The sequence below is a fragment of the Pristiophorus japonicus genome, chromosome 9 (genome assembly GCF_044704955.1).
Source record: "Pristiophorus japonicus isolate sPriJap1 chromosome 9, sPriJap1.hap1, whole genome shotgun sequence".
Lineage (NCBI taxonomy): Eukaryota > Metazoa > Chordata > Chondrichthyes > Pristiophoridae > Pristiophorus > Pristiophorus japonicus.
In genome coordinates this window covers 91,624,042-91,643,594 of record NC_091985.1, presented here as the reverse complement: position 1 = coordinate 91,643,594, position 19,553 = coordinate 91,624,042, and the positions used below count along the sequence as shown (strand labels likewise).

Here is a 19,553-nt window from a genome sequence, read left to right as displayed (position 1 = left end):
CTCCCCCCTCCGCCCCCCTCGCCCTTCCTCTCCCCCTCCGCCCCCCCTCGCCCTTCCTCTCCCCCTCCGCCCCCCTCGCCCTTCCTCTCCCCCTCCGCCCCCCCTCGCCCTTCCTCTCCCCCTCCGCCCCCCTCGCCCTTCCTCTCCCCCTCCGCCCCCCTCGCCCTTCCTCTCCCCCTCCGCCCCCCTCGCCCTTCCTCTCCCCCTCCGCCCCCCTCGCCCTTCCTCTCCCCCTCCGCCCCCCTCGCCCTTCCTCTCCCCCCTCCGCCCCCCTCGCCCTTCCTCTCCCCCTCCGCCCCCCTCGCCCTTCCTCTCCCCCCTCCGCCCCCCTCGCCCTTCCTCTCCCCCTCCGCCCCCCTCGCCCTTCCTCTCCCCCTCCGCCCCCCTCGCCCTTCCTCTCCCCCTCCGCCCCCCTCGCCCTTCCTCTCCCCCTCCGCCCCCCCTCGCCCTTCCTCTCCCCCTCCGCCCCCCTCGCCCTTCCTCTCCCCCTCCGCCCCCCTCGCCCTTCCTCTCCCCCTCCGCCCCCCTCGCCCTTCCTCTCCCCCTCCGCCCCCCTCGCCCTTCCTCTCCCCCTCCGCCCCCCTCGCCCTTCCTCTCCCCCTCCGCCCCCCTCGCCCTTCCTCTCCCCCTCCGCCCCCCTCGCCCTTCCTCTCCCCCTCCGCCCCCCTCGCCCTTCCTCTCCCCCTCCGCCCCCCTCGCCCTTCCTCTCCCCCTCCGCCCCCCTCGCCCTTCCTCTCCCCCTCCGCCCCCCTCGCCCTTCCTCTCCCCCTCCGCCCCCCTCGCCCTTCCTCTCCCCCTCCGCCCCCCTCGCCCTTCCTCTCCCCCTCCGCCCCCCTCGCCCTTCCTCTCCCCCTCCGCCCCCCTCGCCCTTCCTCTCCCCCTCCGCCCCCCTCGCCCTTCCTCTCCCCCTCCGCCCCCCTCGCCCTTCCTCTCCCCCTCCGCCCCCCTCGCCCTTCCTCTCCCCCTCCGCCCCCCTCGCCCTTCCTCTCCCCCTCCGCCCCCCTCGCCCTTCCTCTCCCCCTCCGCCCCCCTCGCCCTTCCTCTCCCCCTCCGCCCCCCTCGCCCTTCCTCTCCCCCTCCGCCCCCCTCGCCCTTCCTCTCCCCCTCCGCCCCCCTCGCCCTTCCTCTCCCCCTCCGCCCCCCTCGCCCTTCCTCTCCCCCTCCGCCCCCCCTCGCCCTTCCTCTCCCCCTCCGCCCCCCTCGCCCTTCCTCTCCCCCTCCGCCCCCCTCGCCCTTCCTCTCCCCCTCCGCCCCCCTCGCCCTTCCTCTCCCCCTCCGCCCCCCTCGCCCTTCCTCTCCCCCTCCGCCCCCCTCGCCCTTCCTCTCCCCCTCCGCCCCCCTCGCCCTTCCTCTCCCCCTCCGCCCCCCTCGCCCTTCCTCTCCCCCTCCGCCCCCCTCGCCCTTCCTCTCCCCCTCCGCCCCCCTCGCCCTTCCTCTCCCCCTCCGCCCCCCTCGCCCTTCCTCTCCCCCTCCGCCCCCCTCGCCCTTCCTCTCCCCCTCCGCCCCCCTCGCCCTTCCTCTCCCCCTCCGCCCCCCTCGCCCTTCCTCTCCCCCTCCGCCCCCCTCGCCCTTCCTCTCCCCCTCCGCCCCCCTCGCCCTTCCTCTCCCCCTCCGCCCCCCTCGCCCTTCCTCTCCCCCTCCGCCCCCCTCGCCCTTCCTCTCCCCCTCCGCCCCCCTCGCCCTTCCTCTCCCCCTCCGCCCCCCTCGCCCTTCCTCTCCCCCTCCGCCCCCCTCGCCCTTCCTCTCCCCCTCCGCCCCCCTCGCCCTTCCTCTCCCCCTCCGCCCCCCTCGCCCTTCCTCTCCCCCTCCGCCCCCCTCGCCCTTCCTCTCCCCCTCCGCCCCCCTCGCCCTTCCTCTCCCCCTCCGCCCCCCTCGCCCTTCCTCTGCCCCTCCGCCCCCCTCGCCCTTCCTCTGCCCCTCCTCTCCCCCTCCGCCCCCCTCGCCCCTCCTCTCCCTGTAAAAGTTAAGTATCCTGGAATATTTAGTTCCCAACCTTGGTCACTTTGCAACCACGTCTCCGTAATGGCTATTAGCTCTGCGCTATTCTATTTTGTTGCGAATTGTGGCAGGGGACTCGCCAGTAGTGGTGCAGTTGAAAATTGGGGGAAGGTGGGTGTATATTCTCTTGTTAAAGATGGTCTTTACCAGCTGTTTATATGACACAAATGTAACCTGCCACTTGTAAGCCTGAACAGTTTCAATATTGGCAGAGTTATGAATGGAGCAGACTACTATTGAATAGTCAAGTAACACACAACCACAGTCCTGACAAGGAGACAGTTTCATTGATGGAGGAAGTGAGGATGCTCCCCTGAGTACTCCTGCAGCAATAAGGGGCCTGTGATAGTATTAAAACCATTTTTCCTGTTTGGGTACAAGTCCACTGGAGAAGTTATTCCCCTTGACCCATTGTCTTCCATTTTGCAAGGGCTCCTTGGTGCCCAACTTGATTGAAGTCAAGAGCAGGTACTCTTTCCTCCTTTCTGCAAGCTGGGCAAAGTTAGTAGCATCTAACGAGGTACAAGGTGAAATTCCACACTTCTTCTCTGAAGAATGAACTTCAGTTCTTGTGTATTACTTCATAAATTTTAGGAAATTCCTGCCATGACCCTTAGTCACCATATCAGAAATTGGGCATGCATCCCTCATCAATTTCCAAATTCTTATGTGCTTTTAGTGAGCAAGCTGCTGCCGTAGCACCTTTTTAGTAAAATTGCTTGTTTTATTTGATTTAATTTCCATAATGCCAGCTCTATCATGCTGAGAATCCTGATACTAACAGATTCTATCCTGAATTTAGTAGATTGAGAGACTTCCAGAATTTCTTCTCTTTTTCTCCGGTTGGGGTGGAATGTAGAATGTTTCAGTGTAAGGGGTGTCGCAGTTGTGAGGGGTGGAGATGTTGGGCTAGGTGCTCTTTACCTTCCCGCCATTGTTCATAGGTTTATATGTAACCTTTAAGGCTGCTGACTGAGGGCCATGCAGCTCTTGGTCGGCTGGCGCGGACAAGATGAGCCGAAATGGCCTCCTTCTGCGCTGTTAATTTCTATGTTCCCTTGCTAATCAAGGAGCACTGGTAAAAATAGTGGGCTGATGCCTGGGTCACATTTCGGGCCAGTATGTGAAGAGCGCTACTTAGAGTAAATTGTGTGCATTTTACAAAGCATTGTTTTCTTCTGACAATTCAAGATGAGTCTTAGTAGGCGGTGTTCCTCTGAAGCCATGATATGTAGCACATAGAGCCCACCTCGCATTGTTTTTTGTTGCTTGGTAATTTGTATGTGGATGTTGAGTGAATGAGGAAAAATGTTAGTGTCCCGGATTTTGCGATGGTAATGACGGCAAAACTGTCAGCATTCGCTGTCATTACCCCTCTGGGACTGATTGTAACTTCAGGATTTAGCGCATGCGCAAATAAACACGGAATTCCTGAAATTGGTGTCAGTCATTCTCTGCTCCGCCACTGGCTGCACTGTGGAACTCCCTGTCGTCAGAAATCAGTTGAACTGACATACCGGGGCGGGGGAAATCGTGGTCGGAGGCTTCTTTCATACGAACACCTCCAACCCTTAAAAAAAAATCTACGAAAGTATCTGGTGGTCCCGGAGGAAGAGATCCCAGCCAAAGCCCTAGATTCTCTGCACAGTGCATGGGAAGATGCCTTTCAGGTACAAGCTGGAGTCTGGTGGGCCTAGACCACCAATCACTATGCAGTATTGCCATAAAAATGGGAGCTCTGTTTGTAAGGACTCCCATTACTATCAATGAGAAAAAACACCGAAACGCAGCATAAGTAAATTAATAAAACATCACATTTCAAACTAATGTAATTAAATATTTAGAAAAGTGTATATTGGGGGATTTTTTGTTTTAATAGTTAAAAATAAATTTACCTCAATAGACAGTGTTTTAATATGTTAAATTTAATGTTTTAAAACACTTGCGCTGATAAAAGTAAGCTATGCATGAAAGTTTGAAGGACATTCGCTGGGCATGAGTTGAGCAAATAGCCCAATCTCTCTCGCGCGGACGTCCTCCTCCCAGGGATGCAGAGGATCTGTCGAGAAAAATCTTGACGGATCAGGAAAGCTGGGTCATTGCGCACTTCGTATGGATCCGGCGATGCCGAAATATTTGGTCCACTATTTTTCCGCTCTAACATTGCTGTTAAAACCTCATCTATTCCAACAAGGTGTAACTTTTTATGGGGTGTTTAACAGCATATTGACTGCTGAACAACCGTCTGGCCCTGAAATAGTTTTACTTATAGAATGTCAAATTTCTCATGATTTAAAAATTACTAGATTAAAATAAATATTTACAATTTAAGTTATTTCAAATTCTACCTTAACCCCATGTGTATATCCCAATCTTTATTTTGTGCTCCAAGTTTTTAAAAGCGAATTGATGATCCTAGAATTGATATGCAACCACGGAGTGTTCTGCAGCTCCCGCGTAGCCAGATTACTGGCTTTTAAATAGGAAAAACCGCTCATGCGCAGTATTTTGAATGAGCCATACAGCCCCTTAAAGGGTGCGCACAAACCCCCCCCCCCCACAAAACCCCCCCCAAAAATTGAAGGAAATATTGTATGGGCTTCATTCTTTTGAAATGAATTCCTTCCTGTTCATTGGTTCTCTTTCAGACTCTAGCCTGGAGTACGTATTTTAAAATTTCCCCTGTACTAAATTGTCTCCTGCTGAAGAATGTGTGGCTCACGAGGTTGTTATAGAACAGGGAGATGGCTCCTGTGGCACATAGCTCCGATATTGGATAACTAACTATTCAGTTGTATGTGGAAATGGAACTATATTTTAAAATTTGAGCAAGACCATATCCAAATGTAACCTAGTGTTAAATGTCACGTCTGAATTTTGCTGGTATCAGCCGTGGCTCACTTGGTAGAACACTTGCTTTCTGAGTCAAAGTTTTGGGTTCAAGTCCCACTCCAGAGACTTGAGCACAAAAATCTAGGCTAACACTCCAGTGCATTGTCAGAGGTGCTTCGGATGAGGCGTTAAACCGAGGCCCCATCTGCTTTCTCGGGTGGACGCAAGATCCCATGGCACTATTTTGAAGAGCAGGAAAGTTATCCCTGGTGTCCTGACCAATATTTAAGCCTCAACCAACATCTCAAACAGATTATCTGGTCATGAGCACATTGTGAGAGCTTGCTGTGTGCAAAATGGCAGCCACATTTCCTACAGTACAACAATGACTACACCTCAAAAATACTTAATTGGCTGTAATGGGCTTTGGGATGTCCTGAGGTTGTGAAAGGCGCTATATAAATGCAATTTTTGGGGGGATTTACTACGATTCATTTCAGGGCATTCATCCTGTTTGCTGCTGCTTGTCTCTCCTATATCTAAATTTCACGAGTAAGTGGGTGGGAGTTCCTAGGTGTGTCAGACTGATTTTATTGGCTACAAGTTCAGCAATATCTTGCTTAGTTAACCTGTTCCACTAAACTGTTTAGCAAGCAATTAGGAAAGTAAATGGTATGATAGTCTTAATTACAAAAGGATTGGAGTATGAGTAAAGAAGTCTTAGTGCAATTATATAGGGCCTTCGTAAGACCACACTTGGAGTACTGTGTACAGTTTTGGTCTCGTTACCTAAGGAAGGATATACTTGACTTAAAGGGTGTGCAACGAAGGTTCGCGGATTCCTGGGGTGGGGTTGGGGGCGGGTTGTCCTATGAGGAGGGATTGAGTAGTCTAGGTCTATATTTCCTAGAGTTTAGAAGAATGAAAGATGATCTAATTGAATTGTATACATTTTTTAAGGGGCTTAACAGTATATGCTGGGAGGATGTTTCCCCTGACGAGCCTAGAACTGAGCGCGCTCAGTCTTGGAATAAGGGGTTGGCCATTCAGGACTGGTGAAGACATTTCTTCACTTGGAGTTGTGAATTTTTGGAATTTTCTACCCCAGAGTTGCGATAGATCAGCCGTGATATTGAATGGCAGAACAGGCTCAAAGGGCCAAATGGGCCAACTCTTGCTCCTATTTATTATGTTCCTGTGTTCACTAGAATTCAGTAGTGAAACTTCTGAGTCATATGACTAACAAGAACACAAAGTGCATGTGTTTGTGGGATTTGAGCAAGAAAAATTAAGGTATGCCAAAGTTAAATTGAAAATGGCATGCATAAGTGTGTATAGACAGCACATTCAAAAATTGCTCAAACTGAAAAGAACGAGTTTGTTTACAAATGAATATAGGGACATTTTAGACCCAAATGCTCTTCAGTGGGATGTGCTATTAAAAGGCTGGTGGGAGAAAAGTGGAAGGAGTAATTTTGATGCATCAGTTCTGTTGTTTCAAAATGAAGATGAAATGCATTGAGTGTGCAGTTTTACCATTTGAAAGGAAATTAATTAGACATCAAGTCATTCAGGTAGGTTAGAGTGGTCCTTTTAGTCTGTTTAAAGCAATGAAAATGATTAAATTTGTATTTAAATATTGATTTTATATGTAGCATTCAACTAAGATTTTACTTTTCTCATTTCCTTTCCATCCATGATCACAGACTTTTCTGTCAACTTGAAAGATCAACCATCTAGTGCCGAACCTGTGGGCCCACAGGATGCTGCACCTGTGCATGTTGAACCTGTTCCTGTCTTCTCTATGTCCTCCTTTTCTTCTGATTCTATAACTGAATTAACAATGCCCACAAAAGCAGTCCACAGTGATGATCTTGTACAGACTGAAGTTCCCATAAGCACTGTTTTACAAACTATCTCTGGTTTTATGGAAAATACAATGGACAAACAAGTAGCAGACCATTTAGAAAAAGCTCATGCTGTTGGTGAAAAGACACAACTGAAGCCAGCATCTGGAGAATCATCAGAGTTAGATGCATTAATTTCTATTGATGAAAGTCGATTCCAATACAAAGTTGGTCAGTGTGTAGAGTCAAATGGAAGTGAATTTAAAGGGACTATGTTATCCCTGGTTGAAGAAGCAATGCCAGAACAAGTCAAAGCAGATAAGGGAGGACTAACTAAGATTAGTGAGATCACTGGCATAGATAAAGTTCAGTTATCAGATGACGAGGAAGTTGAATTGGAAACACATTTAGGATTAATGTGCGAGTATGTTGGTGTGTCAGAAATGGGTATGTGCCCCTTAGACAGAATTGTTGAGGAAAAGGAATCCATGCAGGACATGTTGATTGATTTTAATGAGAGAACCATGAAACCAGCAGGCAGTGGTCTTAATTTTTGTTATGGAGATATTTTGGCAGTGAAGGAGAGAAATGAGCTAAAATCTTCTAGAACAACAATTGATCAGGTAGCTGTTATTGATGCTGATACCAGTAAATCCATAATTAATGTAAGTGTTGAGTCTGAGAGTGGTATGTTTCAAGATCAGGAACTTTCAAAGACTCCATGTGATATTGAAGAGCAAATTGTGGCTAAGGACACTAGGAAGCTTGGTTCTGCAGACTTTGAGAACTTAACCTCTTTGAAACATTCCTTTGAACAAGATAAAAAGCTGTCTCCAACTGATGAAGCATATTTTGCAGTTTCACAAGTTCCAGTTGCATGTGAACCTCAAACATATATGACCTATGCTACATTTGATTCTTACATGTTGGAGTCTCCACAGTCTGATTACTTCAGCACTAATGAAATGGTTCCTGAACATGATGCAGCTGCTAGAGGAAAGACTGAATGGAAAGAATCTTCATTACAGTTGACTGCTATTAAGTCAGAAGTGACTAAAAAGGTCGAAGATACAGAAACAAAACCTGTACCACCAGTAGATACTGGAAACAAGCCCATTTCCAAAGATGTGATATCTGCTGCTGAAATTAATTCACAATTATTTGGTAGCTTTGCAGTCAAACCAGACCAGATTATAAAAACTGACTCTCTGGATAAAGCCATAACATCTGATCCAACTGCACAAAGTTTTGCACCGGACCATTTACGAAGAATCTCTGAAATCAAGTCAAGTGGGTTGGTAGTAGGTATAGAAATGACTGAAGATGCATCTGATATAAAAATAAGGAAATCTGCTCAAGATCTGCATAATTCATTTGAATTGCTACCTTCTACATCAGAACAATGTGTTTTAGGCAAATCTGAGGAAGTACAGGATTTAACAGAAATGATTGTAAAGGCACCTACTCGCACAGAAAAAGACAGTGTTACAGAATGTGTTACAATTCTTACAGATCCTGAATGTGTTACAACACAATCTGTTGCTCAAAATGCCGGTAGAGAACAAATTGTGCATGCCCTTCTAGAACCAGCTATTTTTACAGACTGTGCTGCTAATGGTATTACAGAGGTGACAAAAATACAGCATTTCTTTGAGGAACAAAAGACAGTTTCAAATAGAGGAGTTAATGAAGATACTGTAGTTATTTCTCAGCAGATTCCAGTTTCTGAGGAGAGAAATTTACCAGAGCATCTATTGGTTGGTTCCATTATAGAGTCTAAAGGTAAGGATTTGTCTGTATGGTTTGCACCTCATGTCTCTGAAAATATAAATCAATTTGTTAACCAGTCCAGTAAACAAGAGTTATTGCCAAGTAAAATTGTGGAAGAGAAAAATTATCCTACATTGCTTACTCCAAAACACAAAGTGTCAGCTGACACTTCGGTGACAATGAAAAGACAAGATGTTACCATCAGCAAATCTGAACCTATTTTGGGAGCACAGGGAGCTACTGCAATTGGAATGAAACCTGTTAAAGGGATTTTAGTTGATTACAAACATGTTGAGCAAAGTTCACTTGGTACACTATCACTCCAAGATCAAACTGAAATCCCATCACTGATTAAAAATGTAACTGAAGATGTTCTGGCTGGCCCAGTAATTATTACAGAGAAAGCTCCAATAGAAATTATGTTAAGACATCAGGAAGCTTCTGGAGAAATACTGCCTAGTCCAACAATGAGTGAGAAGTGTGTTGCAGAAGAATCTATCCCTGTTCCTTCTATGATTGAAGACACTGGTGTACCAACCACATTATCAATGTCAAATGAAGATTTTTCAAGTGTTGGCAGAGGACTTGTTTTAAAAGCTTTGACTGAAGAGACTTGTTTGACTACTTCCCAGCCTGTGACTTTGGCTGTTGCTCCATCTTTACAGGGTGATACATTTCCAGACAATTGTTTGGAAAAGCTTGGTGAAATGAAAACTAAAATTGATGGCCGTTCTGAAAAGTTAGAGATTCCACAAGTACAGATAAAGGCCCAAGAGTTACCTACTGATGCTTCATTTCCCATGAATGAAGAAGTAACAAAGGCTTCTAAAGAGGTGGTTACAAAAAATTTAGAAACCAATATTGCTCTAGCAGAAGTGTTGGGAGAGAAAAAAGGAACAAGAGCAACATCCGTATCTCAGCAAGAAGCAGATATAATCTCCTCCCCTGTTGGAGAGGGTGATGTGAGCAAAAAAAATTTTCTTGTAGAAACTCTGCTGCCAGAATTGCCTACTGTTGCTGAGAGCACTGAAACATCTAAAGATTCTGCTGTTGCTGGTATTTCAGTAAGGCCGGACAAAAAATCAGGTAACAATATGTGCACATTCATTGCCTGACTTCACACATGCGCCTTCACCTGTAGATATATTCATCACATTTGTGTAAATGAAAATGCGCTCATGTCATCTCATCTCTTAGCTTTTAGTAGTGCCGTAACTGCATGAGTGTGCTAAATGTCCTTACCTTTACACATGTCTTGTAAGTCTAATGTTCATGTCCTTCAATATAACACATAAATAAAATTAACAAATGCTTGATTAAGCTATCTTTTTAATGCATTTTTAAATGGAGTCAGTGAAATTGTAATTGTGATTCAAGGTTTATGGTCATTTCCACTGGGTTGCATGTAAGTATTCCTGGATGCCACACTAATTTGTAATCTTTTGCAAAATTGTTTGGTTAGAATATTTTAATTGAAATTGTAACTTGGGAAAAATGCTAAGGGTCTCTTTTGAATTGGTAAATTGGAGAACTAGATAGCCACCATTAAGACTTGGAATTCTAGGAACTGGGTAAGACATTTAGTCCAACAATCCTTGACCATTTTCAAAGATCCAACTCCCTTCTGTCCAGAAATGTATCCAGTTTTCTGTTGAACTAATTTATGCTGTTCAATTTCAGTGACTCTCAACTTTTCCTATTTTATTTGAATCATTTGACATGATGAACAATCTGCCGTTGCAAATTTTGGCAGTTCCTTTCTAAATTAGCCAAAAGTACAGTACCCAAACTCATGAAAGTGCAAAAGGACACTTTTTTTCTTGGATGCCCCCATTTGGAGAGAGGGGTAAACTGCTCATAAATCTCTAGGGCTAAGCTTCAATCGAGTCAGTACTGATGAAATGAAAATCTACCCCATTAATTTGTCTGGACAACTTAAGAATCCAGTTCCTAAAGGATATGGGTTCACATCACAAAACTGCCCCCAATTTCTCAATCAGGTTTCCAGTCCTGCCACAGCACTGAAATGGCCTAATCAAAATCATAAATTACATCCTATGTGTCTATTATCATGGTGCACTATCCCTTCTCCTCTTTCTCTACCTGTCTATAGTCTTTGACACAGTTGACCACACCATCGTCTTCCAACACCCCATCTCCATTATCCAGTTGAGTGGGACTGGCCTCTGCCTAATTCAATCTTTGTCTGTTCAGTCGTACCCAGAGAATGTCCTGCCATGACTTCTCTTCTGCCACTGCGCCATTACCTTTATCCTTGGCCCACCATTATCTCTCTCCTTGGGTCCCTCTATTTCTCATCTACATGCTGCCACTCTGCTATATCACCAAAAAACAGTCAGGTGCCCCATGTAAGCTAATGACACTCAGCTCTACCTCACTACTGCCTCTCTCGAGCCCTCCACTGGCTGTGCTGTCAGGCTGCTTGTCTGACCGTACTGGATAAACCAAAATTTCCACCAATTAAATGTTTAAGTCCAAGGGACGCATACTTGAATGTTTGACAACAGGTTTAGCCATTCATTACCAGATCTGGCTGGACCACAAAACACTCAGATCATGCTCTCCTCTGCCAAAACTGCTTGTTTTTGCAGGAACATACTAGATTACAAAGATAATCCCTGACTTCTCCACCACAAACTGTCTTCTTGAACCCCCCCTCGAGTCCTCTCACATTGTCACTAAGATTGAAACCATCCGTTCAGCTGCCACTACCTTCCCTTCCCCGAGGTCCCAGGCCAAACTTCCCCTAAGGTTCCCTTCTGCCCTAGCACCAAACACATCTTTCTCTCGTTTCTCTCCTATCTCCCTTCATGCCCTCTCCGAGCTCATCTTGTCCATGAGACCCATCTCCTCCCTCGACCTAATTTCCCTTCCCATTCCCTATGTTAGCTGATAACTGATCCCCCTCGGGTGCTGTCCTCCTCCCCATCAAATCTGCAATCATCACTCCTGTCAAAAAAAAAACCCTTGATCCCTCTCCTTGCAAACTACTGCCCCATCTCCAACTTCCCTTTCCCCTCAAGACAGTGAACATGTTACCACCCAAATCTCTGTCCATCTTTCCCATAACTCAATGTTTGAATCCCTCCCACCCCCCCCCCAAAATCGGTTTTCACCCCTGCTTTGGCACTGAAATGACATCTTGTGTGATTTTGACTGGTAATCTGTCCCTCCTCATCCTTCCTGACCGGTCCACAATTTGGCATGGTTGATCACACCATCCACCTCCAACGCCTCTCCTCTGTCATCCAGGTGAGATGAACTGCCCTTGCCGGTTTCCAGTCTTACCTGTCGTCGTAAACTGAGAATTGCCTGCAATGGCTTCTCTTCCAGCTAACAGCAATACCTCGAATCCCTTTCTCTTTTTACCCCCCCCCAAAGGATCTATCCCAGGCTCTCCCTTTTTTTATCTACACGCTGCCCCTCGTCGACATCATCCAAAACCGCGAAGTCAGGTTCCACACGTACACTGACGACACCGACACAGTTCTAACTCACCAACACCCCTCAGCCCCTCCACTGTCTGATTTGTGTCACTGCTTGTTGGACATCCAGTCCTGGATGAGCAGAAATTTCCTCCAACTCTATTATCTTCAATCCCTGCCACAAACTACATTCCTTAGCCATTGACTACATACCCCTCGTCACTATCTGAGGCTGAACAGGCCCTTTCACAACCTTGGTGTCATATTTGACCCCAAGATGAGGTTCCGACCACACATCCACTCTAGCACCAACTTCATCTCTCATATTGCCTGTCTCACTCCAACCTCAACTCATCTGCTGAAACCCTCATTCCTGCATTTTGTTGCATCTAGACTTGACTATTCCAGTGCTCACCTGGCCGGCCTCCCATCTTCCACTCACCATAAACTTGAGCTCATCCAAAACTCTGTTGTCCGTATCTTAACTCGCACCAGGTCCCGTACACCTACCCACCATCCTCTTGTTCGCTGACCTTATTTTAAAATTCTGAGCTTTGTTTTCAAATCCCTCCAAGGCCTTCCCCCCCCCCCCCCCCCCCTCTATCTCTAACCTCCAGCCCTACAACCCTGTGAGATCTCTGCGCTCCTCCAATTCGGGCCTCTTGAGTATCCTTAATTTTAATTGCTGCGCCATTAGCGGTTGTGCCTTCAGATGCTTAGACCCTAAGCTCTTGAATTCCCTCCAATACTTCTCCGCTTCTCGCTCTTCAAGATGCTCCTTAAAATGACTTTAACCAAGTATTAGTCTATTTGGCCTACTATCTCCCTATGTAGCAGTGTCAAAGTTTGTTAACTTTCCTGTGAAGTGCCTTGGGATGTTTTATTATGTTAAAGGTGCTATATAAATGCAAGTGGTTTTATCTGGCCCTTTACATTGCTCTGGGTTTTTCAGAGTCTCCTGCAGGACAGAATCGAGTCTATGTACAATACAATCGATGGCATGCAAAGGGGGAGGGTGGTGGTCAGGTGGGTGTTCTGGCTTCCTGCCTCTTCTTGAGTTGTAGTGCTGCTGTTCAACTTGCACTAGGTACTCATCTGACTGGAAGGACTCCAGTTGCCCAGCTGCAACATTAAAAGGAGCTTCAAGGTAAGTCTACTCACCAAGTAAATCTTTTGAGCCTTGTGGATGCTGCTTGCCAGACCCCCAGATCAGTGGCCAGGGTGCAGATGCACTTTAAATTCCTCCCTTTTTTGCCAGGACAGGAAATGCCTGGGCAGACACCGCTTACCCACTTCTGTTGAGCACCACCCATTAAGATTGATTGCTGTTGATGCTGAAATGGGAATGTATGTCATCGCACAGCACTAAACTCTTATTATTCAGATGTTCCAGAGGAAAAAATATTTTGTTTCTTAACTGATTTGTGTTAAGGATTGCACAAGATACATTTGGGGGGGGGCGGGGGGGGAAATGCTAAAGGGTTTGAGCCAACCATTTGGACTTGATGAATAAATGTCACATTGGCTCAGAGAGCATTCATGTTGGGGAGGGAGAAGACAAAAGGTGGAAACAATTATACCAAGCAAGCATATTAAAGCATAGTACTAGGTGGTTAAGAATTCAGACCTAAACATGGGACAAAGACCTGTCTGAAATGAATGGAGAAATTTGCTGGGTAAGTAGCAGCATACTTTTTTTTCCCCCTCCAGTTTCTCAATGTTACTTTGATAACTATTTTGGTATTTGCAATTTTGAATTAGTTTCCAACAGCATCTACTGCAAATGAAAGGAGAATAATTAAGGCATTACCACACTCAGTAAAACATTAAGGCTATAGAATTGAATATTAAATGTTTGCTTGTATTAATTTTGCATTTTTATTTTTAGAGGGAAATGTTACTTTAGCTCAGTTTTACGTTGTCTGAAAGTTTCTGTCCCAATGAGTCAGTGTTTAGAAAAAGGATGGTAGGTAGTTAGTCTTGTTGTCTTGTCCTATTTGTAGGAGGATAATTAAATGCTTAGTAAACATTTCCCTTGCACACTTCCCCACTCCTGGTAACCTTCCTGTTCTCCATTCTTATGTTCACTACATTGTGTCTGAGAAGAAATTTGGTGCTACATTTTTGCCAATGCTATTCGAAATAGTTGTCCTTTTCCTCCTTTTATGACTAAGCTTCACATGCTGCTACCTTGATAGCCTAGCTGGTATATATAGGTGTCTCAGCATTATCAAACAATATTTGACACGAAGCCATATAAGGTGATATTAAGACAGGAAAGAGGTAAGTTTTAAGGAGAGTCTGAGGTGTTTAGGAAGGAAATTCCAGTGCTTGGAGCCTAGGAGCTGAAGGCACAGCTGCCAGTGGTGGAGTGATGAAAATTGGGGATGTGCAAGAGGCCAGAATGGGAGGAATGTAGAGATCAGAGGGCTGTCGGAGGTTACAGCGATGTGTAGGAATTTGAAAACTAGGATGATTTTTAAATCGAGGCATTGCTGATCCAGAGCCAGTTTATATCCGTGAGGATGATGGGTGAACAGGACTTGGTACGAGTTATGATGCAAGCAGAAGAGTTTTTGATGTGCTCAAGTTTATGGAAGGGAGTAAGGTGCGAGGCCGACCAGGAAAGCATTAGAATAATCATGTGTAGAGGTACTGAAGGCATGGATGAGGGTTTCACCAGATGAGTTGAGGCAGGGTCAGAGCTGGGCAATGTTAGGGTGGTGGAAGTATGCATTCTTGGTGAAGAGGAGAATGTGGGGTTGGAAGCTCGGCTCAGATTAAATACAACAGCAACCTATATTTCTATAGCACCTTTTAACATAGTAAAGTATCCCACGACGCTTCACAGGAGTATTGAGACAAAAGGTTTAACACTGAGCCACACAAGGAGAAATTAGAGCAGGTGACAAAGCTTGGTTAAAGTGGTAGGTTTTAAGGAGCGTCTTGAAGGAGGCAAGAGGGGTTTAGGCAGGGAATTCGAGAGCTTAGGGCCTAGGGTACAGACGGCAATGTGACCAACAGTTGAACGATTTATAATCAGGGATGCTCTAGGGCAGAATTGCTGGAATGCAGATATCTTTGGTGGGGGGTGGGGGGGGGGGGGGGGGGGGAAGAGGAGATGCGGTGGTTGGTTGGTTGTCGGGCTGAAGGAGATTAGAGATAGGGAGGGGCGAGGTCATCGATGGATTTTAAAACTAGGATGGGAATTTTGAAATTGAGTTGCTTAACCGAGAGGCAATGTAACTCAGCGAGCACAGGGATGATGGTTTAGTGGGACTTGGTGCAAGTTAGGACATGGGAAGCTGAGTTTGGATGACCTCAAGTTTACTTGGGGTAGAATGTGAGACCAGCCAAAGAGTATGTTGGAATACATGGATGAGGGTTTCCACAGCAGATGAGCGGGGGCAAAGGCGGAAACGGGCGATGTTACGGAGGTGGAAATAAGCGGTCTTGGTTATGCTGCGGATATGTGGTTGAAAGCTCTGGAATGCAAAGATAAATCCTGGCTTCTATTCGCCATTGCTAAGCATCGTCTTGAACTCCTCTCCCCTGTCTCCCCCTCTCACCTCTGACGATAAGCATGAGGAGCTCATGGACTTCTTTGTCTCAAGATTGAAACCATTCGTTCAGCTGCCTCTGTCACTTCCCTTCCTTCCCCAAGCTCACCGGACCAAACTTCCTCTAAGGATCTCCCCTGCCCTAGCCCTGAACACATCTTTCTCCAGTTTCTCTCTGATCTCCCCTCATAGAAACAGAAAATAGGTGCAAGAGTAGGCCATTCGGCCCTTTGAGCATGCATCACCATTCAATAAGATCATGGCTGATCTTTCACCTTAGTACCCCTTTCCTGCTTTCTCCCCATACCCCTTGATCCCTTTAGCCGTAAGGGCCATATCTAACTCCCTCTTGAATATATCCAGTGAACTGGCATCAACAACTCTCTGCGGTAGGGAATTCCAGAGGTTAACAACTCTTGAGTGAAGAAGTTTCTCCTCATCTCGGTCCTAATTGGCTTACCCCTTATCCTTAGACTCTGTCCCCTTGTTCTGGACTTCCCCAACATCGGGAACATTCTTCCTGCATCTAACCTGTCCAGTCCAGTCAGAATTTTATGTTTCGATGCGATCCCCTCTCATCCTTCTCCAGTCTCTCCTCGTATGTCAGTCCTGCCATTGCGGGAATCAGTCTGGTACACCTTCGCTGCACTTCCTCAATAGCACAATATTCCAGGTGAGGCCTCACTAAGGCCCTGTACAGTAAGACCTCCCTGCTCCTATACTCAAATCCTCTAGCTATGAAGGCCAACATACCATTTGCTGCCTTCACTGCCTGCTGTACCTGCATGCCAACTTTCAATGATGTACCATGACACCCAGGTCTTGTTGCACCTCCCCTTTTCTTAATCTGCCACATTCAGATAATCAGCCTGTGTTTTTGCCACCAAAGTGGATAACCTCACATTTATCCACATTTTACTGCATCTGCCTCGCGTTTGCCCACTCACCTAACCTGTCCAAGTCACCCTGCAGCCTTTTAGCATCCTCCTCAACAGCTCACACCACCACCCAGCTTAGTGTCATCTGCAAACTTAATTCCCTCATCCAAATCATTGATGTATATTGTAAATAGCTGGGGTCCCAGCACTGAGCCCTGCGGCACGCCACTAGTCACTGCCTGCCATTCTGAAAAGGACCCGTTTATCCCGACTCTCTGCTTCCTGTTGCCAACCAATTCCCTATCCACGTCAGTACATTACCCCCAATACCATGTTCTTTAATTTTGCACACCAATCTTTTGTGTGGGACCTTGTCAAAATCCTTTTTGAAAATCCAAATGCACCACATTCACTGGTTTTTCCTTGTCCACTCTACTAGTTACATCCTCACAAAATTCTAGGATATTTGTCGAGCAGGATTTCCCTTTCATAAATCCATGCTGACTTGGACTGATCCAGTCACTGCTTTCCAAATGTGCTGCTATTTCTCCAAGCTCACCCTGTCCATGAAACCCACTTCATGCTCCCTCAACCCTATTCCCATCAAACTGCTGACCACCCAACTTCCTTTTCTGGCTGACATTAACGGTTCTCTCTCCTCAGGTACTGTCCCCCTCTTCCTCAAATCTGCTGTCGCCCCCCCTCAAAAAACCAACCCTTACAAAACACTGCCCCATCTCCAACCTCTTTCCTCTCAAGCCTTTGAACAAATTATCACCTCCCAAATCTGTGTCCAACTTTCCCACAACTCAAGGTTTGAATCATCAGGTTTCTGCCCCTGCCACAGTACCGAAGTGGCTCATCAGGTCACAAATGACATCCTTTGTGACTGACAAACTCCTTGTCCTTCTTGACTTGTCTGCAGCCATTGACACAGTTGACCACTCTATCCTTCTCCAATGCCTCTCCACCATTGTCCAGATGGGTGGGACTGCATTCGCCTGGTTCCATTCTTGTCTATCTAATCGTAGCCAGAGAATCAGCTGCAACAGCTTCTCTTTCTGCTCTCGCATTGTTGCCTCTGGTTTCCCCGAAGGATATATCCTTTTCCCCCCCCCCCCCCCCTCTTATTTCTCATCAACATGTTGCCCCTTGACGACATAATTAGAAAACACCATCAGTTTCCACATGTATGCTGATGACACCCTGTTCTACCTCACCACCACTTCTCTTGACCCCTCACAGCCTCTAAATTGTCAGACTGCTTGTCTGGCATCCAATTCTGATGAGCAAAAATGTTCTCCAATTAAATATTGGGAAGATTGCAGCCATTGTTTTCGGTCCCTACCATTCCGCAACCACTGACTCTATCCTTCTCCAACATCTGTTTGAGGCTGAACCATATTGTTCTCAACCTTGGAGTCATATTTGATCCTGAACTGAGCTTTCATCTAAATAGGACACACAGGCTATGAACAGTCTGGTTCAGCCTTGACATTGGCAGAGGAGAGGGATGGAGTCCAAGAATAGAGTTTGTGGCGGGGACTGAAGACACTTGCTTTGGTCAGTCATCCCAATATTTAATTGGAAATTTTTGTTCATCCAACACTGGATGTTGGACAGATCCTGGTAATTGAAATATCGTCATGTACTGTACAGCTGAGAGAATTCATGATGGGGAATTCCACAGCTAAGAATACCAAGGTTAAATCAGTATCCGCCTCAACTGTTCATATTTATTAATGACTTGGATGAATAATAGAGCATTGTATATCCAAGCTGCAGATAACACTAAGTTAGGATTATTTTCTAAATGGTGAATAAGATGGTAGAGGAGCAGAGAGTCCAAGTAAACAAATCATTAAAAGCTAGATCAGTTCAAAAAGGCTGATGGAATATTGGCCCTTATTCTCAGAGGAGCTAATCCAAAGGGGAGGAAGTTGTGCTTCAGTTGTGTAGAGCCTTGGTCAGACCACATCTAGCGTACTGCGTTTAGCTTTGGGCACAGCAGCTCTGGAAGAATATATTGACCTTGGAGGGGATCCGGTGCAGATTCACCAGAATTATACCAGGGCTTACAATTCTGAGGACAGGTGACACAAACTTGATTTATATTCCCTCAAGTACAGAAGATTGAGGAGTGATCTGATCTAGGCATTTAAAATAGTTTAATACGGTAGATACGGAGGAACTCTTTCATCTGGTGTGGGAATCCAGGACAAGGGGGCATAATATTGAGTTAAGCCATTCAGGAATGAAATCTAAAGCACTTTCATGCACAGGGTATTGGAAATCTGGAACTATTTCCTCTCTTTTTTTTTTTTTCCCCCCCTTTTTTTTTCTTCTTCCCACCCCCCCCCCCCCCCCCCCCCCCAAAAAAAAGCTGCTAGGATAATTCGAGCTTCAAGACTGATTTTTGTTTGGTATGGGGGCAAAGTGGATAAATGGAGTTGATACAGATCAGCCATGATTTGATTGAAGGGCTGAATGGCCTACTCCTGTTGCTAATGCTCCTCTGTATCTTTTTAGTTGCTAGCATCTGAGTTTCTTGGGAATGGGGCATATTTTTGTCTTCCATTTGGAACATTCTATTGTAGTCTTTAATCATTTTCTTGTTGGTCTGCATTCTCGATGTTCTTAAATCATCATAACAACAAAGACAATTTCCGTAAACAGACCAGGGTCTCCTACGAGCTGAATCTTGCTGTCGTAAGCATGATGTGAATGGGATAGTGTGCCTTAGGACTAGCCATTGCCCTTTTGTATTGTAAACTAGGTGGGTTGTCCATCACGTTCTCCCGATCGCTTAAGGTGGTAAATATCTCGCTGATGGCACCATTCAGACTAAATCCAATAAATTGAATTTGTTCACAAATGAGAATTCCACAAGATACACAAGCAAGTAACTTGTGATCAATACTTAAAATTGTTTTCTTTTTGTTGCAAAAGTCCAAAATTTGTAATTCTCACCAGAATATTGCAACTGAGTCTCTGATGTGCTGTGAAAAATGAGCCCCTGCCCCCCAAGGAGTGCCTCTCTGGCATCTCTGTTGGACTTTGCAGTATAAAGCATCAAGCTAAAGATCCTAGCAAAACCCTCTGACTTTTTTTTAAAAAAACATCCAAGGTGAAGGAGATTGTACAAAGTACTGGCATGGAGCAACCTGGTGCATATTATTAGGTCTCACTTGCCCATGCTTAAAACTGCACATTTGAATTTCT

General features: G+C 46.2%; 1 protein-coding gene across 6 annotated transcripts in view; it reads left to right on the top strand.

Annotated features, from left to right (window-relative positions):
• rtn4a (reticulon 4a) overlaps positions 1 to 19,553 on the top strand; it is a 105,225-nt gene that overhangs the window by 35,731 nt on the left and 49,941 nt on the right. For 2 of the 6 annotated variants that reach the window (XM_070889563.1, XM_070889562.1), the window contains one exon: positions 6,537 to 9,533. The exons of the other annotated variants lie outside the window; for them this stretch is intronic. In XM_070889563.1, the coding sequence (XP_070745664.1) occupies positions 6,537 to 9,533 (2,997 nt within the window). The remainder of the gene's footprint in view (positions 1 to 6,536; positions 9,534 to 19,553) is intronic. 6 annotated transcript variants of the gene reach the window in all.